The 27,344-nt window shown below is 42.9% G+C and overlaps 2 protein-coding genes across 6 annotated transcripts; one reads left to right on the forward strand and one right to left on the reverse strand.

Annotated features, from left to right (window-relative positions):
* Positions 1–3,493: 3,493 nt before the first annotated feature.
* On the reverse strand, positions 3,494–11,791 carry rmi1 (RMI1, RecQ mediated genome instability 1, homolog). Its single transcript, XM_079739998.1, has 9 exons — positions 11,732–11,791; positions 11,024–11,279; positions 10,756–10,866; positions 10,302–10,451; positions 8,620–8,690; positions 7,622–7,745; positions 7,232–7,322; positions 6,631–6,790; positions 3,494–5,349 (listed from the first exon to the last, which is right to left on the reverse strand). Exons 2-9 carry the CDS (start codon positions 11,180–11,182, stop codon positions 4,245–4,247), a joined length of 1,971 nt encoding a protein of 656 aa, XP_079596124.1. The 5' UTR covers positions 11,183–11,279; positions 11,732–11,791; the 3' UTR covers positions 3,494–4,244.
* Positions 11,792–11,910: 119 nt separating this feature from the next.
* On the forward strand, positions 11,911–27,136 carry hnrnpk (heterogeneous nuclear ribonucleoprotein K). 5 transcript variants are annotated; one of them, XM_079743682.1, is made up of 18 exons: positions 11,911–11,966; positions 12,975–13,048; positions 13,182–13,332; positions 13,742–13,839; positions 14,093–14,149; positions 15,081–15,124; positions 16,532–16,604; positions 16,861–16,974; positions 17,443–17,571; positions 19,900–20,231; positions 21,537–21,581; positions 22,185–22,214; positions 22,984–23,026; positions 23,814–23,829; positions 24,342–24,374; positions 24,504–24,571; positions 24,969–25,138; positions 26,457–27,136. In XM_079743682.1, the coding sequence occupies exons 3-18, from the start codon at positions 13,275–13,277 to the stop codon at positions 26,485–26,487; spliced, it is 1,341 nt and encodes a 446-aa protein (XP_079599808.1). In that variant the 5' UTR covers positions 11,911–11,966; positions 12,975–13,048; positions 13,182–13,274; the 3' UTR covers positions 26,488–27,136. The 5 variants fall into 5 exon arrangements, with proteins under 5 accessions (XP_079599808.1, XP_079599809.1, XP_079599810.1 ...); XM_079743683.1 differs by having other exon boundaries at positions 22,987–23,026; XM_079743684.1 differs by having other exon boundaries at positions 16,867–16,974.
* The last annotated feature ends 208 nt before the right edge of the window (positions 27,137–27,344 follow it).

A 27,344-nucleotide genomic window follows, 5' to 3' on the forward strand; every position in this document is an offset into this window, starting at 1 on the left:
GTGAGCTAGGATTGTATCAGGGTTGACGAGAGCATTTTTCATATTAGCATTTGTTTCTCCCTATATATGTGGTGTGTATGTGTGTGTGAGTTTGTATGAGTTAGTGTTTGTGAAAAAAAATTCTATGTATTTGTGAACACAATCACCTCTGCACATATTTTTTCTAATTTCCTTTCAGCGATTCGTGTTCTAATAGTTTCCTGAGGGTGACCTTTCATTTTACATCCCGTCTCATGAATAAACAACAACACACGTGCATTCCTCGACTCGTATCCTGACACCCAAATGGCATATGTGATGATGATGATGACGATGAAGGAAGATGAGGAGGATGCACCTTCAACGCAGATGTTGGCAGAATACCAAAACATCAGCAGAAAAAGAATAATAAACCACACACACTTTGTGCATATGCTGTGGAGGAGCCAACAGCCGTGTCAGCGCTGTGATTGCCAATGACCTCCGCGAGCCACGATGAACCTTCACGCCAGATAGCAAAGCTGTCATTTCCGTAGCTTGGGGTCTTTTGCAGCCATCTTACTCTTTCATCATTAACCAGAAGTACGGAACACGGTTTCAATATGTTCAAGAGGTGTAAGGGCACCGAGAAAACCCTCTGCACAGCTTGTCAAATTACCTTTCTAATGGCCAGCTTGTCAGCCTGCCTCCTCTCATTGTAGGAAGAAAAAAATAATAATAAGTGTTCTATTCCTTGTCATAGCCAAATCACTTGCACACTGCTCTTTGAACCATTCCTTTCTTTCCATTTCTTTTTTTAACCCTCGTTTCCAACAGGCCATATTCAAAAGGTGGTAATGACTTTTCTGGGGAGTGCGTTGGATGGAGAGATTGACTTACATAGAGAGAAGACCACGGACAGAGAGAGTGGGGTATGAGAACGGGGAAAGGGTGAGATGCATAGAACAAGAGTAAGGACTTGAAGAGAAAAGCACATTGTGTTGTTCTAATTCCGTCCACATTGTTGGGGCTGTCAGTCTGCCAGAGGCTTGCGGAGCCGTAATGGGCTTTCCATTTCGTCTGGTTAACTATTCAGTTGTCAATAAAGGGCAAGAGATAGCATTAATTATCACTCGGCGCTCGTACTGTATCTCGTGTTCCTTGAGGCTTTGCTCACGTTCTTTCTCTAATGTACTAAATATCAATTTAATTAATATTATTACTTCTGTTTTTAATAGAGGGGGTATAGTCGATTGTCTTGGAACACGATATATTTAATAACAGCTGGACTTATATAAGATGTAAAGGTTATAAAAAAATGATCAAATGATCATAGGGAATTATATATAAATATATATATATATATATATATATATATTATATCTGTGCTTATATGTCCTTAAAAATTATCTGAAATATCCAACCGAGAATCTTAATCGTCAACTGTAAGGTATAGCTTCAAGACGAGGCCTTTTCGGATATAACAACTGCAAATATCTCAGGCCTAATATTGTAAAACATTCTAGGGCATTAGCTTTAGAATACAGGCACATGCACACAGACAATACGCTGAAGTGCAATATACGATAATACTAAAATGTGTTTGATGTGAAGAAAATATAGATGTATAAACACAGTAAAAAAGGACACAGAAATCATCCATGCAGGGTCTGGCAGTGTGCCCCCCCCCCCCCTCCATTTTTAGTCTGCTTATCAGCCTCCCCATTGAGCGCATCAATAAAGCAAATTCTCTCAGTACAACTTTCCACCATCTACAGTATGGGAACAAATATGAACATATTTTACATGCATTGACTGTAGCTTTGTCAATATATGAGTCTTAATATCTAACACACACACACACACACACACACACACCCACTTGTAGTGACTATACTGTGTCACGCACACCCAAACACACAGGTATGCTTTATTCATCGAAAGAGAACCCATTTGCTCATCTTGGTGGAAAGCCTAAAAAGAGTGGTCCTCTCTAAAGTGGATTTTTCATCAATGGCTCTAATAGGGCAAAGAAAATTACAACTGCTGCTGCAGCAGGCTGGTATTAGTGGAGATTGCTCATGCACTTTTTACCCCAATGTTTGTGATGACCAGAGGTACACTACAGCCATAGCATGTGCATTAGAGAAATTAGCAAAATGTTCTTTCCCTCATGGGCATCCACTCTTTCTGGGGCTCATTCACCACTCACTGGCTAACTGCAATTTGGAAAGGTACATCCAAAATTAGAGGCTAATGAAAAAGGCTTATTTTATTTACAACTACCCCGCCGGATTGAGACAAGGCAGGGGGAAAATGGAACCAAACATCGAACATTGAAAACTATAAGTGCAGTTTAACATTTCCTTATTCCTCCTCTAAAATGGATAATTCGTCAGTAACTACATGGTAACTTTGACATCTAAAATAATTTCCCGGCTTTCGAGCAAGACTATTGTCCTGCGTGTTACTGGCGTCCAGGAACTACCCTGCACCCATTTTGAAGGAAAGTGGGGAAGGTCATTTGACCATGTCCTGTATCCAGAAGGGCTTTTGGCTATATAAAAGATATATCAAGCTACATAATTGTTTATATATATATATATATATATATATATATATATATATATATATATATATATATATATATATATATATATATATATATATATATATATATAATGGCCCTTGCCATAAAACATAGAATAACACCATTTAGTTAAGTTGGTGTAGTCAAGTCAAGTTAAAAGCAATGTCTCCTTCCATGAGACATTTTTGAGTGTCAGCCACCCTTTCTTAAGTTTTTGGTTTTCACATTTCCTCCGTTATCAAGCCCTCCATCAAAAATGATACGGATGTGCGTATGTTGCTTCTAGTTCCTGGTAGTCTATAGTCCCTCTACTCTTTTCATCGTCCATCACCCCATATTTACTCAACGTGTCTGTCCCCCCCCCTCCCCCCCCCATCGTATCCAGTCTCATTAGCTCATAACAGGCTAACGACATGCGAGGCAGGGTCCTGATTTAACTGCTCAACCTAATTAGGCCTTAATGAACTCCGACCATCCATCTGAATGGACGCGCACACAGGGGCATAGCAATGAGCGCGCGTGCTCGGGCCTAGCCCCCACACGCACACACCTGCGTGCACATTTAATATACGTGCATACATAGGCTCACCATGGGGTCTTTTAGCCAGTGATTTCTTCATTATCATAATGAAACATCGCTTTATCACCGCAGTGATCTTATGCACTCCGTGGCTGTACTGCAACAATAAAAAGAAGACATGAAAGACAAACCCTGCCCCTATGACAGCAGAAACGTATCTTAGCATTATACAACGGATGTAGATCTTCGTTGTAAACCGTTGTTTTTTGGGGAAAAACGTTGGATGCTTATTGTTTTTACATTTCAATAACGCATAATAGATTACAATTTGAGAAATAAAACAAGAAGCGTTAGATTCAAGGATAATTTTTTATTTGTTTACAGAGTCTACACACATACACAAACCATAAAATATAAAAGCAAAATATCAAATTGGTAGGAAATGGTTTCTGTGGTGCGGTTAAATATAAGACCATCATTCTCAAATCACAGATGAGCTCAACATTGAATGAGAACGGCAGAGGTCCATGGACTCTCCTTTTATGTCTAATTCTCTCATTCTTTCATGGCCAAGTTTATCAAAGACCAATACTGCCCTTGGACATTCAATCATTTTCAATCAGGAGCGAAAGATGTATTGAGTGAATGCAAAGGCCACCAATTCATTACAACAATCAGCGCATAAATTCTTTTTCTCTTTCCCTGGCACTCATGTGGTCTCATACCCCTTTCAATTCTTTTGCACTCTCCTCGACACGTCTCCATTCAGAACTTCCGATTGCCATTACTGTTACCTTGAATAAAAACACCTATAATTACCAGTTTGCAAAACAGATCTGATACATGCATAAGTTACACCAAACGTATAGAATGGAAAGCCTGTAGTTATGTTTAATGTTTATTAACTGGACCATTATACGTTCATTGTTGTGCAATGCCAATTCATTTGCTCACGGCAAATTTCATATCGGTTAAACGCTTGTTGGATGCATCGGTGAGCCCCGAAATTGTCCCCTCGAAAAATGCGTAGTGTTACTGACTCATGCATTGCATGAAATGTAAATTTTACAAATTTGTTACCAATTATCATAAATGTGGAGGCCGGGTCACACGTATCAATAGGTTATTGCTCTACCAGCACAGTTGAAAGATTCTTCTCTGCCTAGTTTCAGTCCATCATTTCCCCTTCTCCCTCCCCCTGACCCTCCGCTCCAGGGCTCCAAGATCTTCCTCCGTCACGGGATCTATTCTGGTGACCACCGCTTTGCTGCCCTGCTCCTCAAACCCGAGCGTCATCACGCAGCACATGTCCACCATCTCCTCCTGGCACCGGCTCATGCCGGCGTCCAGCTCCCCTCTGCGACTCGGGTCGCGCTTCATGGCGCCTTTCTGCGCCACGGTGAAGCCCAGCAGTCCGGTGAGCACCCGGTCAGACAGCTCCACATCCAGGTAGCCGGTGCCGTCCGACACGGTGGCCCGGACGCACCAGGCGCCCATGCTGCTCGTCAGTTTACCCAGCAGGGTGACGATGAAGGCCTTGATGCGCACGCTGGTGCCGTGGCGTTGTTGAGCTCCGGGGAACTTGGCCTGCAGCAACCTCAGGTAGGTAAACGGAGGAGAGGTCAGCGCTAGGGTGGCGTCGACGCTCCAGGATGGTCTCCAATTGTGACCGACTGGGTCTGTTGAAGGCACATCCTTCAAACACATGGCAGGTCCCCGGGTACGGTCTGTGGACTCTGGGTGGGGCGTGGAAACGGCCGGCAGGACAGCAACGCCAAGGCCTCTGGAAGGCTGAGGTGTGTCCATCTCTTCCTGGAAGCAGTACTCCAAGTCCATGTCCATCAAGTCCGGGTCGTCCGGGATGATATAGGCATCTTCAGGTATTCCCGGTGAAGACTCTGAGGGTTTAGGGGTCACCGGCCCCGACGGTCTTTTGGAAGCACCACTACGGCTGGACCCCAACCCAGAGGCAGGAGGCCCTTGGGGTGGGGGCTTTCTGAGGAAGGGTGGAGCAGAGCTGTGGGAACCACCTCTTGGTTCATCGTAAGCCCGTGGGGAGTTTAGATGCGCCAGTTCATTTGTACCCTCTTGAAAGACCACGCTGTCCAACTCATCCAATGGCAGGTCGTCGAAGTCTTCATCAGGGAAAGGTTCTTCCTCGTATTGATTTGATCTCATGGAGGATGTTGGGTCAAAAAGGACGGAATCTCCTTGGTCACCCAAACCTATTCTTCTGGCTTGGACAGGATTGCGTCCATGAGACTGTGTTGAATATTTGCCCCTGGAAGAAACCAATTCATATTACAACAGTTAAGCATGCGCAAATATTCAATCAAAGAGATGCTGGAAGTCATAAATAATATGAATAATATTATATTATTATAATATGAAGAATAGGTAGCATTGTGGTTGTAAATGTGTCTCACAGGATAAAAGCGTATCATGGTTTCTTAATAAACCACTGATAAAAATATATAAAATACTATAATATCAATGCATCGAGGCCGACCTAGTTTAAACAAGTGCTTAATTATGAACAATTCATTACAATATATATGGACACAGTCTCAAGACGGCACTCCTGCACTAGAGGAAATTAATATTTGATGAACACTACGTTTGGTGTCTATATTCAGGCTATTGGGTATTTGGTAATGTCACCATGGCATTGGGTGTCAATTTTAATGGCAACACCAAAAATACATACACGCTATCCAACCATTTAGTAATGACCATTACCGAATTCAAAATGTCGAAAGCTAGACTTTTATGCAATAATGAACAGATGAGTGTTCCTAAACGAGCCAAATCTGAATAATATAGATGTCTCATCCTGAGAGCCCATTTCTTTTCCCCACTGGGCTTTTGATTGTTTGAGTGCTTTGGATTTAAGGGTGCCTAGAAAATATACCTCCATTTGAGTGCCTGTGAAGCTCTACAGACGGTCACTGTAACAAAGTGATTAGTTTCCTTCATTAACTGGTCATTGGACTGATAAAAAAAAGAAGAATTGAATTGAATGAATATAATGTATAACAGTATATGACGATGATCAGACACCGAGCTATACAAATAATTTGTGGGATGGGAACATGTTAACATAAATAGTATACACCTTATGTTGTAAGACTATTATGAGATTTAATATCAGCTCATAATTTATTTGCATATATTGACTGATGCTCTCGCCACCTCAGTCCTCTTGTCGTTATCAAGCCACTGCGTTTTCTTTATTTATTGATCCACTTGCTTTATTTGCATGTTGAAACAGTTTGTGTAAGAATGATGCTATTCAAATAAAACATATTGATATTATATATTATATAACATTCATTCTATTATAAAAAAAGTATAGTGTAGTATAGTATAGTATAGAATATCACAATATGATCACTTATATAAACGTTAGTCTCAATTTTACACCACTGATATTGGCGAAAGTAACATTGAATTATCACCCAACTCAAAGGAAAGCTTGAGGGCCGGTGAGGTACCATTCAGTCCAGGCAGGACAATAATAACAGGCTCCATTCTGGGCTAATTCCCTCCCGCCATTACCTACCTGGAAAATGGAGGGTGGGCCTGGGTGGTGATAGAGGAGCCTGTCCCGTAGCCGCTGTCCATAATCGCTGTGCCCTGAGCCCTGTCCAGCTCCTCCTGGGCCTCCAGACTGGCCAACAGTTCCTGGTCATCCAGGTCCAGGTCCTCCATTTCATGGTTTGCTAATGACACGAAAAAGAGACATAGACGCACAGTTCAATTATACAGCGTTTAAATGAGCCAGGCTGTTCAATTCAAAGGAGGGGACCGTTTTATTAAAAACTCTAGGAGACGAGACAAAGCCTCACGTTGTGTAACTTTAATTTTAACATACACATTTATGACGGCAACACTGAAAATCGGGTTTCCTCTTCATTATATTTATTATGCTAAGCATAATAGTACTGGAAGGATTCACAGTCTTGCTAGATTACGAGGTAGAGGTACATGAAATGCAGGCAATGCTACCCTTTCTTTCTATATGGCAAGCTGTGACGGGTAGTTTCCTTGAGGTGATTTCAAAATCATCACTCATTAACACATTTCATCGGTGGGAAATTTCGACCTTATTACCCTCAATCTCCACCTCATCATTATACATTGTATTGCTGCTGGTAAATCACCTTGCTGCAGTGCAGGCGCGTTTTCCTCTCCAGCTCCTCCAGGAGGTTGCTCCTCCGCAGGAAGACCCAGGGCTCCGCAGAGTACCCTGCCCTGGTTCGAATCAAACTAATTATATCCTAACTGGTAATGCCATTTAGCCTGATCACATTATAAATCACATTATCAAATGGGACAGTTGACTGGTGGTGGACACGAAAGCCGTCATTATCATCGGGTATAATCATTTTCTTAGACCCGATGGAGGAAAAAAAAAGGACAAAAGGGCTTCTTTCCTGCTCTGCCCCCACAGGAGAGGCTGCGTGTTCCAGTTACAATGGACCCCTGGGTTGAAGAAAGCCAGCAGGGGTGGAGGAGGGAAGCGCTTTATAAAGAGAAGGGGCCAAGCCTACCTGGTTGTTGCGGTCCACCAAGTCCTCCACCTCGCCTCCGAGGACCTTGACGTTCTGCGGCCCCAGCAGAAGGACCCCAAGCCGGCACACCATCTGGCCCTGGAGCTGGAGCTTCACACCGGGCCTGGGGTGGAGACAGGGGACCATCAGCACCACAAGGTGGTACTCTTCTTTTCTCCATCCAACAAGCATTTACGTGGTCAATGCAAGTTGGATGTAAAAGTAGCAATCATTGAATTGTGACTTCTTGTCACAATGGGATTTAGGGGAGTTTTTTTTTTAAAGAAGACTATTATGGTGTTTTCCCAACAAGTAAACAAAGTATATGAGTTCCAGAAAACATGTTTTTGAAGCTGTTTGCTGGAAATAGCTTTTGTTTCCAGCAAACAGCTGTAAATAAGTCTGGCGGAGCTGCCAGGCCCCCTGCCAGGCAGTCACACGGCAATCTGACAAATTAGACATCTATTTTTGTATGGAATATCCCTGCTTCTGAAATGCTAACATCTCCGCCCAGCGCTCGTCCGCTGGTCCACAAAATCTTAGCTATGCCCTAATTGGTGGGGGGTGGGGAAGTGGGAGGTAATATTCAAATGTGCCCCCTTCCTACGTAGGAGGGGGCGCCGAAACTGACTCGCTCGTTTGGTAACTGTAGGCGGGGTACTTTCAGAAATGCATATCTCACTCAAAAAATCATGTACAGACTTTTTTCAAAGTTTGTATGCTTGTGGGAGCACCAGAGACCCAAAACAACACCCCAAATCCCAGGAAAAGTGGGATATTTTCATAATATGTCCCAATTATAGATGGTTTGATGGAATGGCCACGGTTATATTCAAGATATAAACACAACTTAATTGAAGTACCCCACAACCTTTCAGCTGGAAGTCAATCACCCTAACTGATGGTTTGTATCAAAAAGCTTGTGCCAGCTCTGCTCAGACATTGGCCATGGCGGAGGACCTAGGGTTCCCTTGAAGACGTGTGCACGCGGCCCTCACCTGAGAGAGGTGTTAAGAGCAGAGATGGGCTGATACTCCATGGCCTCCAGGTTCTGCACCCCATCTGTCACCTGGCCAGCAGACCACACACAGTTCAACCCAAATTAAAGACTACCGGAGAGGGACACAGCACGTTTAACCTTTAGGTGCGAGCAGTTGGGGAAAAATAGAATACACATGCTGGGATTTCTTTAAGGGTATTTTTGTACTTTTCCTGAAAATATACCCTAACAACTGTCCAAAAAACGTGCCATACGCTTCTAATGGTGCCCAAAAACACATCAACAAAAGTAAGCGCTTTCCTTTTGTGTTGGTTAACAGAGTCCTTCCTAATGAGGAATCTTTTCAGTTAGTAATCTTTTCTATGAAACCAGGAGGCAAACGTGAATCTGCCTCCAAGTAGCGTTACTCATGATCTGTGTTCTATTTTTTGGAATTTTAGGAAGATAAATTGATTTGTGCTCTTTACCTATTACACATCTTGGATGGCCCCATCATGAAAAACCCATCTTGGAAAGTTTCCAACAGTCTTTAATGGAAATGACCAATTAATGATCAATCGGTATTATGATGTTTCCAATACATGTTACCATTAAATTGGCACACAGATATCTGGTGATGATTATTTGGTTTCGCTATATGTTGGATCAAGATATGGTGAAGTAAAAATGGCTACTTCCATCTCATGTGCTCATGTTGGTTTCCAAGCAACCGAATGTGCCTTGAGATGGGAGCTATACCCGAATGTGACATCAGATTCTGTCTGAATGCACTATAAGGCACTGTATGACACATCTACAGTTCCATAACATTTGTGAAGAATTCCATAACAATTTTAAAGAACTTAAAAGTTTGTGTGAGAGATTTGTAAAACAAAATTAAACACTGTGGGTGTGTAGCATTTGTTACATTGTACATTAATATAACCCTTTACCAGAAAATAACCTTTTGCGCCAGGTGAAAGCTAAATCTACTTGACTCTAAAATCGACCGCCTAAGTATTGTGAAGAGACTCTTTCCCTTGCAGAAATCCATAAATGTTTTTTTGGCACAGTGCCATTGAATATAGGCGTCTCCAAATCTCTACTTTCTTTTCCATCTTAACACCTGCTGTGAGGGCAGAGGTAGTTATTTTACAATTATATTTACACAGACTGTGCATGCTTTATAAAGTGGCTATTTAATGCATTAACACAGGGGGGGAAATGCTAAAGTAGGCCAACTAAAAGCACACTTTTCCTGGAAATGTTTCTTAGCAACAAAAGTGCACCACTTGATGTGAAAAAATGGTATGTGAGTCAACAAGTATTGGACGGATAGACGGACAGATCCTTGATTTTATATTAACCCAATCGTTTAGCTTAGTTCCAGTTTGATTTAAGAACAAGTCTTATTTTTTCATAATGGAGAAGGAGAAATATTATTTTAATCATAGCACATCCCAACATTTCTAGAATCCTTTTGCTAACAAAAAACAAAGCTTAACCTTGCTATTTATTTGCATACATAAAATACCAAAAATTGTTTTTAGTGTATCTTTTAATTAGTTTTACCTAGACCATTTTTTTCTTTTAACAATTCATATTTTTATCATTCATATATTTGTAAACATTCATGTTGATGCATTATGCTTTCTCTTTCAGTGCTTTAAAAGGGTTGTGCCCCAACGCTGGCCTGCTAACCTGTAGGAGCAGCATGCGGGTTGGCCTGGCCTCCCAGGGTCTCTGGGTTGCCTGGGTTACAGAATTCACCTCCTCATTGGTGCAGTCCTTGCCTCTCAAATTCTGCAGCTGGCCGTACGCTGGCTGGCTGATGTCGAGAAGCGAGTCCATCTAGGACAGTGGAAAGGCCTTGGGGTTACAGGGTGCACTCTCTGCATAGTGCTTATTATGCCAAAACGTTTTGTGATCAATATACAGAGACTCTTGATGTAGGGGATTGTGAGAAAATAATACGTACTTTGGTAGTTTGGGGAGCACCAGAAGCACATTTCAATATAGTTTGTCAATATCTTCCCGTACTATGTCAACGATCAGTTCACTTGGCTAACGGGTGCATATACATATATCCCGGTGGACATATATTGTGGGTATATAGATACAATATTAGAGCATGCATTACAGACGCAAGACATACCTGAACACAAAACGTGCCTGTGAGCTCAGTCTTTTGGGCCCCAGACAGATCACCCGGGAGGACAGGATGGCCGAGGTCCCTCAGATCTGCCAACAGCCACTGGTCTAATACCTGGAAACACACTCGTTTTATAACAATGTGTCTTGCTCTCATCCACTTGCATGCCCATGACACAATTGTTTATGGATTGTGGCCTCCAAATGGTGTTTATTTATTTTATTGAGTTTGTTTACGGTTGTAAACTGAAAGCAGATGTACCCTTACTTACCTGTTGGTTTATCTGCTGTTGTGTGAGGCGGCCTCCCCCTCCCTCTTCCTGAACCCACTCCACGCAGGTCTCCAACCAGGCGAAGGGCACATGGATATGCCAAGAAGACTGGAGCCAGGCCATAGTGGCATTCACCACTGCCTGGGTCCCTGGAGGCATCTTCTTCTTCTAGCGTTGGCCAACTACTACCGATCCAGCAAGATACAATCTATCTTTATGTTGTTGCCATCTGCCCTTTGGAAGCCATATTTGGTCCCTATAAATAAAGGTTAGACACAATATTCCTGGTAAATTATGCTACATATGAACTTGGGTTATTTCCTGAGATGGTAGTTATCTGAGGAAAGTCAAATGTTTCTCTATTGAACGCGAAACAACTGATTCAGTCAACCTTCTGAAACCAACCAGCTAACCAGTTCTTACTTTGTCTGCATCACTTAGTTTACATTATTTATTTGTATGCAAACTATTGTCCCTTGAAAAACAGATGTGTCTGAACATCTGACATATATTTTGTTGGCGCGTTTAGTGTTGCTGGAGACAAGCCAAGGCGCCAAAGTTGACGTTCGTTCAACCAAATAAACATGCGGATTGTAAACAGGGCACTGGCCCTGCAACAACTATAACTATTTGCATACATGCCATCTTTGGAGTTTAACCTTAATGATGCGACATCTTGGAGGATACGATAACAACGCTTTGACTAACCTTGTGCAAAGCAACAACCAAGCATTTGCAAAAGTCTGATGGTTTCATGCTCTGGCCAACGGTGCTGGTCAGATGTTTGATTGACGTGAGTTGCACCAATCAACGCTCGTCTGAGAAAAGACAGTGAGCCGTTTGCACCAATAAACACTCGATTGTGGGAGGACATAGAGCCATTTCCGCTTTGGGTAACGTACGAGAAGGAAGGGAAAGGAAGAAGCAAAGTGTTGCATCGCAGGTTCGTGTTTCGAAATAGAAATATAGTATTAATATTATTATTTTATACGCATGTTGCACGCACTCTCCCCGGTTTACTTAATATACGATCGCGTAATATCGCGGTTTCCTCATATTGCCCACAGCTCGACAAATGGTTTTGTTTGCTGCTATATTTAGCGTGGAAGCTAACTCGACTAGCTTCATTTTTCTTTAGCACATCGGTTCCAACATGGTAGACCCCAGAGCCAAGGTTCCGAACGTACAGTGGGCGGTACCGCTCCCATTACTACTATTACTGATTGGTTGGAAGCGGTACAGTGGTACCGCCCACCGTACGTTCGGACCCTTGGACCTAGTTGCTACCACGCAATATGGCGATACTATAGGCACTCTCTGTCCTATCTAGGCCTCTTTGTGGTTCACGGTTTACTGATATTCGACTAAGTTATTTCTAGCGTTAATCAGTCGAAATTGTTAGTGGTAAAGGGACTTCGACAATTGTTGTATTTCACCTAAATATTTAGCATCGATAAAGACTGCAATTGGAGTAACGCTACATTCAGATCATTTCGACGGAGATCCTGCATGCCATTTTGGACGCTAACGTTGGTTATCTTGTTTTTTATGCTAGCTATTTAGCGTCATTAGGTTACACGTATACTCTAAGCACGTAGTTTAAATAAAAACAACTATGTGTCTAATCTCAGTTTAATTTAGCTTAATGTCCATCCTCGCACTGCATTAGCCTATTCCTGGCGCTTATCGTTATACATGGAGGCAATGGTTACGCTTCTGGCCTTCGTCGCCCAGTTTTCGGTATTATTATGAATGTTGTATTTGTTGTTGCATAGAATAATACAGTGTTTTGTTAGTTGTGCATAGGACTGGTGAACGAAATGGCCATTACAGTCGCGCTGTTGGTGTGCAACGATGCAAATATGCCAACATATGCAACAATGACAAAGAAATGTGTGCCGATCGTCGATTCTTCCTGATATCTCTTGTCATGTTCTCCCTCTGTCCACAGGTTGCAGCCGCTGGTTGGTTCTAGCCTATTCTGTTACGCCCATCATCACGCCCTGGTCTTCACAATAAATATCGGTGAGTGCCAGCATTCTTAACAGTCTCTCATAATCAACCCCTCCTCTCCTCCCCATTTTAAAACGGCTCTTAAATACACTGCTGTAATTTGTCGAACCTTCTTCCTCTCTACAATGACGACCAACCGCCACAGATCTGCAAGCCCGGTTTCTTGCTTCTCTTCTCCCGTCGCCGCCTCTTCCCCGGACCGAGGTGCCGATCCAATCCCACTTGTGGCCAGCCGACAATGGAGACAGAAATTGAACAACAAGAAGAGACCTCATTCAGCAACACAGAGACGAACGGTACACTATCTCTTAATATCAATTTTACAATGCATTTGTCAATGTCATCCTTCTAAGCTGTTGTTTCAAGCAAAACAAATTTAAAAAAGGATAAATGGATTTAGTTTGATCTTGGAAAGAAATGGCAATGTTTGTTAATAATGGGTGCTTGAATCTTGTAAGAATATTATATATTTTACGATGGTGTCTTTTCTCATTTCTTTTTTGTCTTGATAAATTAGGCAACAGTGTAGATTTCCATTGCCAAATGTTTAACAATCCTTTTTGCACATTACTTAAAATATGCAATAATATCACTGCTTTGGTTACATAGTAATTCATTGTGAACGACTAGTTGCTGGAAAAAGCATAGATTTCATTTCTCTCCAGTTCATTGGGTTGAATTAGTTTTAATCAAATGATCTTTTAGGTAAGCGCCCAGCTGAGGACGCAGAGGACCAAAAATCATTCAAGCGCTCCAGGAACTCAGACGAAATGGTGGAGCTTCGTATCCTCCTGCAGAGCAAAGTAAACAACGTGCATTTTTTTCAACCATCCTTTATGTCTTTCACATGGCATACCTATTGAGTAGTAGTTCAAATAGAGCCGTATCGGTGGAAAAAGTACATTTTGAAAGAATTCTTGAAATTACCTTTGAATAATCGTTATAGTTTTTCTCTTACTATATAATTTTGTGTTTAAAAATTGCCCTTCACTTGTTGATGTTGGATTTCAGTGTTTTCTATAGATTTCTAACCTTATCTTCACCATTTGACTTTAGAATGCAGGAGCGGTGATTGGGAAGGGTGGTAAAAACATCAAAGCTTTACGAACAGACGTGAGTACACCTATTCTAAACATGTATTCTATCCTTAACCAAATTGTGCAGTCTGCCAACAACTACCACATAAGATCTATTGGAACCATAATTTCTCGTTATAGCTTTACTGACTATCTGCGAGATTTTCTGACCTTTCATGTGTAGTAAATGGCTGTTGGAAACCTTTTTTTAATAGTTGTAATATTGATGTGGATACATTTTCTTTATTTTCTTTGCTTCACTTGCCCAAAGCGCACTTGTTCAATTGCTTTTCCTTGACACAAGTTGTTTTCAAATCAATAAAAAATTTAGATCCCAGCTCAAGCCACGCTAATTCAGTTTTAACTTCTAGAATTGGCACAGTGCAGATGAGGTCACTTCTAGCGCCAAATACCTTTTTCATTCAATGAGAAATGTTTAAGTAACCTGCCCAATACTCAATTCATTTATTGTCATGACCTCTTTTTCTCCTCTCTCCACTTACCCATTCCCTGTACCCTCTCTTCAATTACTGTTGCTCTCTCATTGTCCCTCTTCTCTGCCCCCCCCTCCCACCCCCAAACATTTTATCCCTCTGAATCTCTCAATATACCATTACCCATTTTTCTAATGTCACCTTCTCTTCTCTCTTTGCCAAACAAATCTCTGAGAGAAAAAAAAAAAATGAAGTCACATTTGACCAGTTTAGAGCCTGTATATTAAAATGTATTCCTCTCCCCCCCCCCCCCCCCCCCCTCCCTCTTCCCTCTTCCTTGTTTTTTATTTTACTGTTGACTTTTTGCCCACTTCCTCCTCTGTTGCCCATGTTCTGGATGGCCCCTCCTGCGCCCGCCCACCTGACACCCTGGTTGGCCCCGCCCATTATCGTGCCCTGTCCCTAAATGGGCGCCTTACTTGATTGACATCTGTGTGCTCGAATGGCCCTGGCCCCTGCCCATTCCACGCCCAGTACAATGCCAGTGTGTCAGTCCCAGACAGCAGTGGGCCTGAGCGGTATGTCCCAAAGCTCCTCCCTCTCACTGCCTGTATACAGGACAATCAACAAGAACAGATAAATAATAGTCATCCTGCCTCTGTCAAGTCACTGTATTTTAATCTACCTTTTCTCACAGTATTGTAGCGTGAAAAAAAAAAATGCCGTATGTCCAACTCAAACTCTTGACCCAGTGAAAGCCAAGTCAAAATCTTAATATTACCTCCATGTTGAAGTTCCGTCAAAATTCAGCCATATGAAAGTCTTTTTAAGGGTTTCCCAGAATCTGCTAGTACGTTACACAAGGTTCCTGTGTTTCCAACATGTCTTTTTTTGATATTTTCATGGATGTTTTGTCTTATTGACTGCGTTCCTCCCTCTCATTTCTGAAAATTGGTTTCCCGGTGATTATCAAAAAAAACAAACTTAAACAAGTATTTTATTTCTGTGTTTTGCCTCATTCCATATGTTTCTGGTGACGGTCATTGTTTTGTTAGCCTGAGACTGCCCATCCAGTGTGTGTGCATAAGGCCAGGTTTACAGTGTTGTCTGTTTCTCCTATCCTTTACGCTTTCACCTAAGCTTGGTCATTGGAGTCGATGACGGTGTCCCAACTCTTGTGCGCTCTCTCACCTCGCCATTGTCCTGTGATTTTATTTATTTTTTACATTTCTCCCAGCTGCCTGCCTCCCCAATCCAGCGGTGGTCCATCTCAACCTCTGTTGCATAAAAGCTTAATACTTTATTTCTTGGCCGTTTATCTTTTTCTATCCATAGACCTCACTTACATTTTCTTTTGTCTGGATATTTATTTTTCATTGATTTCTGGAGTCGTTTTAGTTTATTTTTATTAATCAATGTGGATGCAGACAACCTTCACAATTCCAGTCCGTGTGAAGCTTTACCAACCGATTAGACCTGTTAAAAAACTTTAAAAATTGATGTTTGCTGGTAAATCTACTAAAAATATAAATTCCGCGGCCATAAATTGTCATTATTTGTGTAGTATCTTTAGCGGCTCTTATTTTTTTATTTATGATGTTCGATTCCCCATCTCTGCTCACTGGCATGCTGTTAATCACTTTTTTTGGATTCATGTTTTTTCTTCTTTGACCATCTTCTCCTACCGAGAAGACAAATTATTATTTTTTTGGGAGGATTGATGTTGGTATGGGGCGTCAATGACTCTAGGGTAAATAGGTTATTCTCGCTGACATTACTATCAGTGATGAGTTTGGGAAGAAGTGCAATGTAAATGTTGTGGTCTGTTCTGTGGCTAGCACTCTGCTGAAGGGATGTTGTGAATACCCTGATCTAAAGTACCTTCCTTCTCCCCCTTGGTGACATCACCTGTCTGGTCCTCCCTCTCCCCCCGGCCGGCTCCACTGCTGCTCCCCCTGGATGTCGTTGGTGGGCACAATGTGTAGCATCCTGAGTATCAGTGCAGACATCGAGACCGTTGGCGAAATCCTGCTTAAGATCATCCCCACCCTGGAGGAGGTAGGGAAAATGTTTTTCTCTTCTCTTCATTCCCCTTGGCGGAACACATTGTGTGCAAGCTTGAATACCGTTTAATACTCCTCCGTTGAGCCATCTGGTTCCCCTCCTCAACAGTGTGCCCGTAAGTAGTGAGGAGGGGACAGAGGGGTGGAGCTCAACTCTGTTTGGCCTTTAATTGGATCCCTCCTTGGGTCTGGTGCCCTGATCCTGCCAAGTGTACCTTAATACAATGCGCTGATAAATATTTTCCTCCTAGTACCAGCAGTACAATGGCATGGACTTCGACTGTGAGCTTCGACTGTTGATTCACCAGAGTCTGGCTGGCTCAATCATCGGGGTAAAGGGAGCAAAGATCAAAGAGCTCCGAGAGGTATGTGGACCCCAGTCTGGTCTCAGGCAATCAAAAACACTTAAGGAAAATGCCTGGAATGTAATGTTTTATAATGCACCTTACTCGTAATCTTCTGAATAGAAGCAATGTTGTGATTTCTAGCTTAAAACTGTCTCTGTACTGGCTCTGACCGCCACCACAGATGCGTAGACTTGTAATATATGCAATCATTCTGTTCCAAGGATGTTTCTCTTGTTCAGTTAAATACTGCTTAGGGAAGCTGGCTGTCTATAGTTTCTGTCTAGCTAATTCTATTGCAGTTTAAGGATGTCAGATATAATAGTTCAAGGATGGGCAGTAAAATGAAGTGTCCTTTAAAAAAAGGACACACTTTTTTTTATAATTGGTCAGCTTACAAAAGTTTTCTATAGGCCCAACAGTTTGATACTGGTGGTGATATCAGTTCTGTTCATGCTCATGTTGACCCGTGCTTATGTCTCTCTCTAGAATACCCAGACCAGTATCAAGCTGTTCCAGGAGTGTTGCCCTCAGTCAACAGACAGGGTTGTGCTGGTTGGAGGCAAATCGGAGAGGGTGGTTGAGTGCATCAAGACCATGCTGGAGCTCATCGCTGAAGTGAGTTGTAGTTACAGCTCATAAATGTGAAACGGAAAATCAAGGAATACATAAGGGGTCTAACGGTTCACCGATACGAATCGGTATCCGGTTGGATTAACACAGTGCGTTTATATGGGACAGCTAGATCGGATTAAGCCTTATTCCGATTTTGCTACTCGAACCGACCGTGTCAATTATCCGAACGTACATGGCCCTTAAGAGAATCGAATAATGGCCGGAGCATGGCTTAATCCGCTACCCTAGGTGGCGCTGTAGCCCTTTCAACAAGTGGTTATAGAGCCACTTCCGGTGGACCTCTACGTCCCAGCAACAACAAACACAGGCGCATTCGAGAAAGAGGTTTTCAGTAGACAGCTGTCAGTTCACTTCGGTCAATGTCATTTCTCCGACGCTCCATTGTTCCTACCTCTCGGTCGTATGTGGACTCCTCTGGCGGCGGAGCAGCGGGAGGAGTCCGCATACGACCGAGAGGTCGGAACAATGGAGCGTCAGATAAATGACATGGACCTGAAGTGAACTGACAGCTGTTCCGCATACGGCAACAATCCCTTTTTCTCCTCCATGTAGGGTTTCAATTTGGACTTCAGAGAGTCAAGGCCAAAATTCCTTTCCCCCAATTCCTTCTCCACCATGGCCGAGATAACCCCCACTACGAGTCTTTGTTGTGGAAGTACCGGAGAGTCGGAGAACCCGACGCAGTCTTTAAGATTCATAGTATCAGAGAATATCTCCGTCAGTTCGGTCGCGGCGCAATGAATGAATAAAGATCGTATAGACGTTAGAAGAAAAAAACGTTTATTTTGACTGATGGGCCCGAAGTTACTACTTTGCAACCTCGTCGATGACCAACGTTTAGGAAAACATGTACTTTGAATTCAGCCTTGAGTCAAATCGAAGCGTAGTGTGTACTGAATGCAAGTTGATGATGATACACTTCTTAGAGGGGGCAGTGGCATGACACTGGCTTCATCCATCTTCTGCGTCCCCGTTTTAAATAAATCGCCGTTTCTCGTTTACCGACGGCAACAACCATAAACATACAAAGAAATATTTTTATATTTATAAAGAAATAAGAATGGACTATATGTCTAAGGCGACAACGACATGACTACCGTCTCCTTCTAATTCCGGCTCACGTCCCCCGGCTGCAAGATCTCGAGCATGCGCAGAACGCGAAATCTGATATCCGATAAGATGCGGGTTTACATGCAGGTAGAAACTGGACTATGATCGAGTTATCTAGGTGCTCTTATCCGATTTCGCTTGTCCGTTCTCGTACCGATTTCTGTCCGAAGTAGATCGGGTAAAGGTGTTTATATGCATTTTAAAAGTCCTGTTGAGGTCTTATTCGTTTCCTTATCCAATAATGACTGCATGTAAACGCACTGACGGATGCAAGTACATCGATACGTGGGCCCCTGAATCGATTTAAAATGACCAAGAATCTGTCGATACACCGATTTTAAACGTTGCGAATCGGTTGAGTGAAGCTTCAGCCTGATATCAAGACAGTCAACTCATTTTATTCCGTTTACATACGCATCCGGAAAATTTTACTTACGGAAGCGGGCGGATCCGCGTGTGTGTTTGTGTACGTCTCCGCTCGCGCGCGCGCCCTGCGGCACGCGAGCAGGGAACAACCGGAGTTGTGAGTGCGCGAATTACAGCCATATGTCTGAAAACGGTGAAATGATTATCAGTGCAACAGCGTATCTGAAATCAAACGTGTTGAAGTCCTTTGGGTCTTATAAGGAGGGGAATATTGACAAAAGGCTTCGCTATTTTTATAAATTGTCAAGGACAGCGATCAAGTCTATAAATAAACAAACAAATAAACATGTAGTTCTGAATTTATTAATGGGTCTTCCATTTTTTTCCCCATGCCATAAATAAACATAAAAACCTAAGATTCCATGGTCCCTAAACCATATATATTTGAAAGTAGGCAATGTCTCTTTTATAGAAGGCTTATTTAAATGAATAGAAAATTAATGTGTTAACATTAAACGAATATTAACTACGATCGCACCGGATCGTTAGAACATTGAATCGAATCGTTCCATATCAAAATGTATCGTCCCTGTATTGTAGCATATGTATCTAGATGCGTATCGGATCGTCCTATAAAGTAGCGCTGCACACCCCTAGAATACGTATGTCACTTTTGCATACAAAATGTAATGCTGAATCCTAAGGTGGTAAAGGACGCAGCCTATGAATCCATGCAAATGTTTTCATTGGAGTTCATTTTGGTAGCGATTCCAACCCTCAAATTGTTCAGTTGCTTCTTCCTGCTCCGTGTCTTACCTTGTCGTTGTTCGCCAGGCTCCCATTAAGGGGCGCGCCCAGCCGTATGACCCCAACTTCTACGATGAGACGTATGACTACGGCGGCTTCACTATGATGTTTGAGGAGAGGGGGGGCAGCCGCAGGCCCATGGGGGGCTTCCCCATGCGTGGGGGTCGGGGAGGCGGTGACCGTGGCTTCGACCGCATGCCCTCTGGCAGGGGCGGGCGGGGCCCCATGCCCCCCGCCCGCCGAGATTACGACGAGATGAGCCCCCGAAGGGGGCCCCCCCCTCCCTCCCACTCCGCTAGGGGAGGCCGAGGAGGCGGCCGTGGGCGCAACATGCCCCTTGGACCCCCACACAGAGGAGGGTAAGATGTTTGCATGCGCCACGGTTTACCCAGAACTGATGGGATGTTTTGAAACTGTTTCATACGCTAGCTTGTTCTTTTGAACACGTGCATATGTATGTGTGGGGTAATTTACATCGTGATGCACTGATCAATCGGCCACCTTTCGTTAGGAGCCGATAAACTCCCTAAACACGTCTGTTATTGGATGCATTCAACGGGCTGCGTCTCACCGAAAAACAGGCTTTACAATACCAGCCTGTAATTGTGTTTTGTAGGTTCGCTCAAAAAAAGTAGGCAATTAATCGCACAAAAATCTAACTTGAGTTCCAACAAACAAGGGTTTGTTGAAACCTAGAAGTTATAATGGCGCTGCTCTCTAGTCTGACCCCCAGTCAGTGAATTGTGAGGGAGGCTGTTACAGCACTCCATGGGAACAGATTTCATGAAGACCCGCGGCATCGACTACAGTTTCTCGTTCTAATTTCCAAGTTCTGGCAAAGGCAGGCTTGATGAATCTTTGCAAAACTGTATAGGCTTCCTTTGACTGCGTCATTTTGGTTCAATGCATTCGTCCCTATAATACATTCATCAACTCGTTTCCGCGTTTTTAAAACTCCATAATGAAATGAATATCCATGATGAAAAAGTTAATGCTGCAGTATATTAACAGTTGCAAGGGCCGGAGAAAAATAAATATTGCCAGAGGCTATCGCCAACTTCTTTAACTATGTAAAATCCGAACGAATTAGAAGGGCTGGCCAAATATTTGTTATTTTTGTCGAACAAATATCTGAATATTTGGTTATATTTGAGATAAAATAGTGCATTTCGGCGACCACTGCTGCAGAATCAGTACGTACGCGGCATCGCATTTTTACTTGTTTTATTTGGGAATCCACAGGGTTTGTAAACCTTAATGCCTATTTAAATAGGAACTGGTGAGAAAAATAGTGTTTCACTGTAAAAATCGGTGATCAGTATCAGATCGGCTAAACAAACATTAATAAAATAAATCTGCCTACATGGTACCATACGCCCCTGCCCCATTTGCTTTTCACCATGTGATTATTGGGCTTTTGAGTACTGCACCCATATCCGGGTTATGATGTCATTTTATAAATCACTGGCATCCAACTTAATGTAACCATTGCATTGCTACACACAAATCAAAAAAGAGAATTCGTCGTTGGCTTTTGCAGAACACGCAAAATCTCATTGTAATCCCATTCCCATGAAGTGTATGTGCACCTTTTTATACCTGTATCTGTGTGTCTGTGCTTATGTACGTATGTGCGTGTCTTTCCATCTCAACCGTGCCCACAGAGATGACCGTTACTATGAGTACCGCGGCTCTGATGACAGGTCAAAGTAAGTCCCGGCCCCCCAAGACCTCTGCTCTCCTGCTAGGTTCCTTAGTCCCCTCCACCCCCTACCCCACCCACCAACCAACCCAACTCATCCCCAAGGGATAGATTGACATTTTGAATTTGAATTATTTCATTAGTGATATTTGCCTCTATAGCCTTGGTATCTGTCACAACTAGATAAGGTGGTGTCTGTTAGCCTCTAACCCTTGGTTGGAAAAAAAAAATACCATGTATTGAAGATCATAGCCTTAGGTTGGTAATTGATTTGACAGATGACCAACTCTGAAATGTCTCTGTATCCCTTTTTACGCCCCTATTACCAGCCTGCATTATCCGTTTCTCTGATGTGCTTGTTGTCTGCCACCCTTCATAGTTTGTAGACATGAATTAACTCCTTTTTATACACCATTTCCCCCTTCAATAAAAACCTTGCGCTATCTGTGTGTGTGTGTGTGTGTTGTGTGTGCCTAGCCCGTGAAAGGCTGTTTGCTTGAACCCATCTTCTTCTGTAGTCATTCCCAAGGGAGCTTGACTTGTCAGCGACATCACCTCCTTTCTCATGTGTAGAACACTTATTTAAACAGCTTCTTTCCCTCTTGTTTAGGAGTCATATGCAGAGGCCTCTAATTTCCAGGTGAGTTTAATAGTGCTTCTGTGACTACTTGTGATCCACTTCCCTGGCGGGGCCATGCTCTTGTTGTTTTGGGTCACAAATATATTTAGATTCTAAAAGGTTTGACTCAAAATACCAGCTAACGATTTGAATGCTACAAATGATTGCTAATATCACCTGTGTGGAGGTTGCTATGATCAGGTTATTCAGTGGGTTATAAACATTGGACTATAACTGATAAACTGTAGCATTTGGCATGGACTACACTGAAGCTTTACTGAAGAGCAACAATTTTCCTTTTCCAATAAATCTGAAGGCTTACGGCAAAATGGCTGCCACTGTCCAACTGTATTAAGCGTAATCAACAAGTGAAAGAAGTCTATTGTCAAACATGATGGTTACACGTATGTTTGTTAGTCTTGCGAAGGCATTGGATCAGCTCCTGCAATTTCCCTTCCCATTTTTCCCCCCTTCATTTTGGTTGGGTTATAGGATGGGGGGGTCCATCCTCATCGCCAGCTGTCACTCCTCTCACCATAGCACTGTCAGAGCTGTTCCTGTTACTGTGTGGGCGGGTGGCTGGCTGGCAAAAAATGTGTTTATACTGTAATCGTGCCCAGCGTGTGTGTGTGTGAGTGCGTGCGCCCGCGTTTGTGTATGTGTACTTTGACCTAAACCTTGAAATTTCTTAGCGAACAATGTGAACCATTTAAATCCAAGCACTTCTTCTCCTCTCGCTCTCCTTCCTCCCCATCCCCCCCTTCTCTCTGTCCCTCACCATCTTCGTCAGCAGCGACAGAAGAGGCAGACCGGATCGCTATGGCGATAACATGGTTAGTGACCCTTGGAAAAGTGCATGCAGCTCTCTCTGGTATCCTATTGGATGATGGCATCATCAGGCTAGCCTGCTGATTGGTCTCCTTACCAGACAATGGCAGTGATTAAGATTGTTTAATGACCTAGCACGGCAATATTAGGGTAGCGGGCCAGTTGTTCCCACAAACACCCAAGCATGCATGTATCCCTGAATAAGTGCATGCATACATACATGCAAGCAAGAATGAGCATACCAGTTCATTCTTGCCATGCGTGAGCCATCCAACCAAATGACCGTAATCACAGCACAACTCATAATAATCACACATAATTGCCATGTACTTTACCATGTACTTTCACAGCCCATTTTTTTTCGGGTAGCGGAGGGAGGATGTGGGGGGTATGAACGGTGGCCCTGGCTGGTTGCTAGGCAATAATAACGCTTTGTTGACAGACTGGAAGGTTTCTCTCCATCTAGCGCTGTTCGAGCTGGTAGGATACTGCCAAGCGTTGCTCGGCAACAGCATTTCTGAATCGCCTGTTGCCCTGGTGACAGAGCAGCAGCTGAATAGCAGGGGGAAGTGGGGGCTGATGGAGATGCAAGGAAGGGAGAGGGTGGGGGGGGAGGGAGTAAGGGAAGGAGGAGCCTGGCTCAGGGATGAAAATTGGGTGGCTTTCAGTTGAGTCTATTCCATGGACGAAGCTGCTGCATCCTCATTGCATTTGTCCATCTCTCATTTAAGCCTCCGTCGGTTATATGCAGAACCCTTTGCTAAATCTGTCTTTCTTTTTCTTTTCTAACAGGGAGGTGGAGGATATGGTGAGTAGGCACCGGTTTTGTCTTTTGTGCTGGAATTGTAAGGAAATGTCATTTTCTACGGTGCTGGTGTGGTTGTGTGCTAGCGTAGTGTATTAAGCGTAGCCTCTTAATCTACTGTGGGCGAGGTGTTTGTTGGACACTAATGTGTGCTACACTCATGTAGCACATTGGAATTAAAACAAATGTCTTTCATGTTGCCTAATTGGCTTGATCTTCAATAGGAAGGTGAAGGAAAGTTATAAAAAAATAATGAATCAATAGGCATTTTCTCTCTGATATGTTGTACAGGAAAGCCATTGCTTCCCCCCACCCCCGTTTTTTTTAAGTGGAAATTTCAGTCTTCTTTAACAGTTTTATCCCAAAGGCTTTTGGTGCACAAGTGTCATTGATAATGTCTGTGGCTCAATATTGCAAAAACCTGGCAGCTTTTCGCCATTTAAAGGATGTTTGACGTGGCTTGTTGATCTGTCATTCTGTTTGCTAACGCTTCCCCTCCTCTCTCTCTCTGACAGATAACAGCTCTTCCTGGGATAACTACCCATCAGGTGAGCTGCCACGCTGCTATTCCCTCATACTGGGGCCATTTCCGCCCCCGTGTGTACAAACAATGCGATATGAATGTATTTAATTATCATATCACCCTTTTCTCTGACTCCATGTCTTCTTGTCCTCAGGCGGTCGGGGCTCGTACAACGACATGGGGGGCCCCGTTATCACCACCCAGGTGACCATCCCGAAAGACGTGAGTATGCGACAAGGTGTACCCGAACGCCACCGCTCGCTCATTTTTAACGAGCTGCTAATTAAATTCAGGCGGTCTGGGCGAAACCCTCTGCGGTGCCATGTGTGCGTCAACGTCATTCCTCAGTCTGCTACGAAGAACATTTAGTCATTGGCCTCGTCTCTGCTTAATTGGTTCATAATGATTTTAATGTCTATCGAGAATGTCAGCATGCTGCAATGATGACGGGAGCTTCCTGTCGTTCATCACGTAATTCACCTTTTCATTACCGTCTAGTGATCAGACGAGGAAATTGTGTTTTCCCTCACGGGAAATTGTATGAAAACGTGCACTTGGTTGTAGCTACTGACAGGAGTCCTGTCTCTCCTTCTGTTCTACCCCCATGACCTTCATTTAGATGGCGGGCTCAATCATTGGTAAAGCAGGCCAGCGAATCAAGCAGATCCGCCACGAGTCTGGGGCCTCGATCAAGATCGACGAGCCCCTGGAGGGATCTGAGGACCGCATTATTACCATCAGCGGTACCCAGGACCAGATCCAGAACGCCCAGTACCTTCTGCAGAACAGGCAAGTGCCGACGCCTAGACCACTGTTTGGTAAATACAACGAGGCGACTGGTATCCGTCTTTCAAGGACATCTAGTGCTGCAACATAGGCCATTTATAGCTTAGTTAGTCCGCAGAAAATGTGTCATTTGATATTTGTTATTGATTTAATCATTGTATTGATTTATGAAGCACAAATAACAGATTGCTGCTTAATTTTGCAGTTGAATTTGGTACATGGATCATTTTTAAAGGATTAGGTTTAGTTTTTCTTGGCTGCTTGTCAGATAAAACAAATGACTTTGAACTTGTGATGGCATTTGCTATTATTTACGACATTTTATGGACTTAATGATAATTGAAAAATTTTCCTTGGATTAATCAACTTTGAAAATAATTGTTAGTTGCAGCCCTAAGAAATTCTATTGTAATCCATTAAAATTCAATAGGTGGTGTCATATAAATCTTCTAAATTCGTTCTTCTTTTAGAATTTTGTTGATTTAACTATGGCTGATCCTTAATGCAAATTGTTTTGTAGTTAAGCAAACCGTTAACAGATAAATGATCGAAACAACTATGTGAATTGGCTCTTTGAATATTCACACATCAATGCATTTGACTGAATGTATATATGAATGGATTATTGTTGGGCTATGTATTAGCTGCCAGCTGTCTCTTCTATTCACTAACCCCTTCCTTTTCTCTTCATGCAACCTGCCACTTGCACAAAACCTTCCTCTTTCATGAAATGGCTCTGGAAGGTTTGACACGCAAACCAACCATCAATGAAATGCACGTTTCCAACGGGTCTATTTGTATGACTCAATGAATTTGTAGAAGGCAACGAGCAGAGTGCCTCAGCCATCCAAGCCGTTTCACTGTGAAGCAGGGAGTGGATTGATTCTTCCCCTGGCTGCTGCTGTGTGGAAGACTAGTGATTTTGTTGTTTTTAGTTAGATTAACCGACAACAAATCACAGTCTGCCAAATGGCACAGGCTCCTCCTCTTCTGTCTCCCTTGGCAACCAATAAGCATGTATTGTATACACTACGTGTTGCTGCTGTTTAGCTTAGCCTGATGCTAACTGCTGTAGCGCTCTTAAGTAGTAGTGTAGTGTTGCCTTGGTAACTAACCCTGCCTCCCCTCCTTCTTTTTCCCTGTCCTATCCCGGTGCACGGTTCCTTCTTTGATGCCAGGATTAACACACCTCCCCTTGCTCTTTCCCTCCCCTGACTTTTTTGTTGTCCCTTTGTTTCCCCAAAATCCTCAGAATGAACTTTGTTTGAGTAACTTCTCCCTTCTAAGTATTTATTTCTTAATGTCTTGCTTTGTATTTCAGTGTGAAGCAGTACTCTGGTCACTTCCTGTAGGCCCATGAGACGCTGAGCGAAGAAGAACCCCCCCCCCCCAAACACACACACACGTATACACACAAACGCATACATATACACACACCCCTCCACGTCCCTCTTCAACAAATCCCATTCAAAATATTATCCCGGACTGGGTTTCTTTTTTGTATTTTTTAACTTAAAGTAGGTCCAACATTCCTGTGCGTTTCTATAAAAAAAAAAAAACATCCAACATTTTTAGATGTAGCCCATTAAATCGTACAGTAACTTCTTTTCAGCTATTTCTGATATTAATACTGCTTCCTAAAAGACAAGTTAAACATCTTTATTTTTGGATGAGATTCTGCGTTGTGTACATGTTTGTCTTGAGAGTAAATTGTTGTGTGTGGGTGTGTGCGTGCGCTATGGTCATCTTTATTGATGTCACTCACAGCTGAGTTGTAACCTTTGTAATACTCTGCGCAACGCACAGAATGTAAGATACAGTTTTGTTTTGATATTTTTATCATTTTGTGAAATATTTTATGTTTTTTGTTTTTTAAATCAATGTGGGAATCCTTTGAAATGCTTTCAGTTTGGAGGTGTGGGGAGTGCGGGGGAGGGGTGCACGTTTTTGGGACTCCTACAGTGAGTGTAGTTTTACACTTGTGTACGATTCAGGGCTGACCGACAATTTCGTTGTATATTAAGTCATCTTTCTTTGGGGGGGGGGGGGGGGGGGGGGGGGGAAGAGGAGGAGGTGGAAATGCTTTTGAATAACCAGAGATGGAAAGTTGTAGCTAGTGATTTATTAAGACATTGTATGGAAGGTAACTAATGTGGAATTGGTTTGTTTTGTCCCTGCAATGTCTGTACTCTACACTTGTTGTTCTGTC

Source organism: Pollachius pollachius (genome assembly GCF_949987615.1).
Source record: "Pollachius pollachius genome assembly, chromosome: 1".
In the NCBI taxonomy this organism is placed as follows: Eukaryota; Metazoa; Chordata; class Actinopteri; order Gadiformes; family Gadidae; genus Pollachius; species Pollachius pollachius.

Bases quoted from the DNA above. Each gene is read 5' to 3' on its own strand.
- rmi1 (XM_079739998.1), bottom strand. From the start codon at position 11,182: ATGCCTCCAGGGACCCAGGCAGTGGTGAATGCCACTATGGCCTGGCTC. The intron at 10,867-11,023 runs GTAAGTAAGGGT...GTGTGTTTCCAG, and splicing joins AACAGCAGATAAACCAACAG to GTATTAGACCAGTGGCTGTT. The intron at 7,746-8,619 runs GTGAGGGCCGCG...TCTCCACCCCAG, and splicing joins GCTCTTAACACCTCTCTCAG to GCCCGGTGTGAAGCTCCAGC.
- hnrnpk (XM_079743682.1), top strand. From the start codon at position 13,275: ATGGAGACAGAAATTGAACAACAAGAAGAGACCTCATTCAGCAACACA. The intron at 16,975-17,442 runs GTATGTGGACCC...GTCTCTCTCTAG, and splicing joins AGATCAAAGAGCTCCGAGAG to AATACCCAGACCAGTATCAA. The intron at 17,572-19,899 runs GTGAGTTGTAGT...GTTGTTCGCCAG, and splicing joins TGCTGGAGCTCATCGCTGAA to GCTCCCATTAAGGGGCGCGC.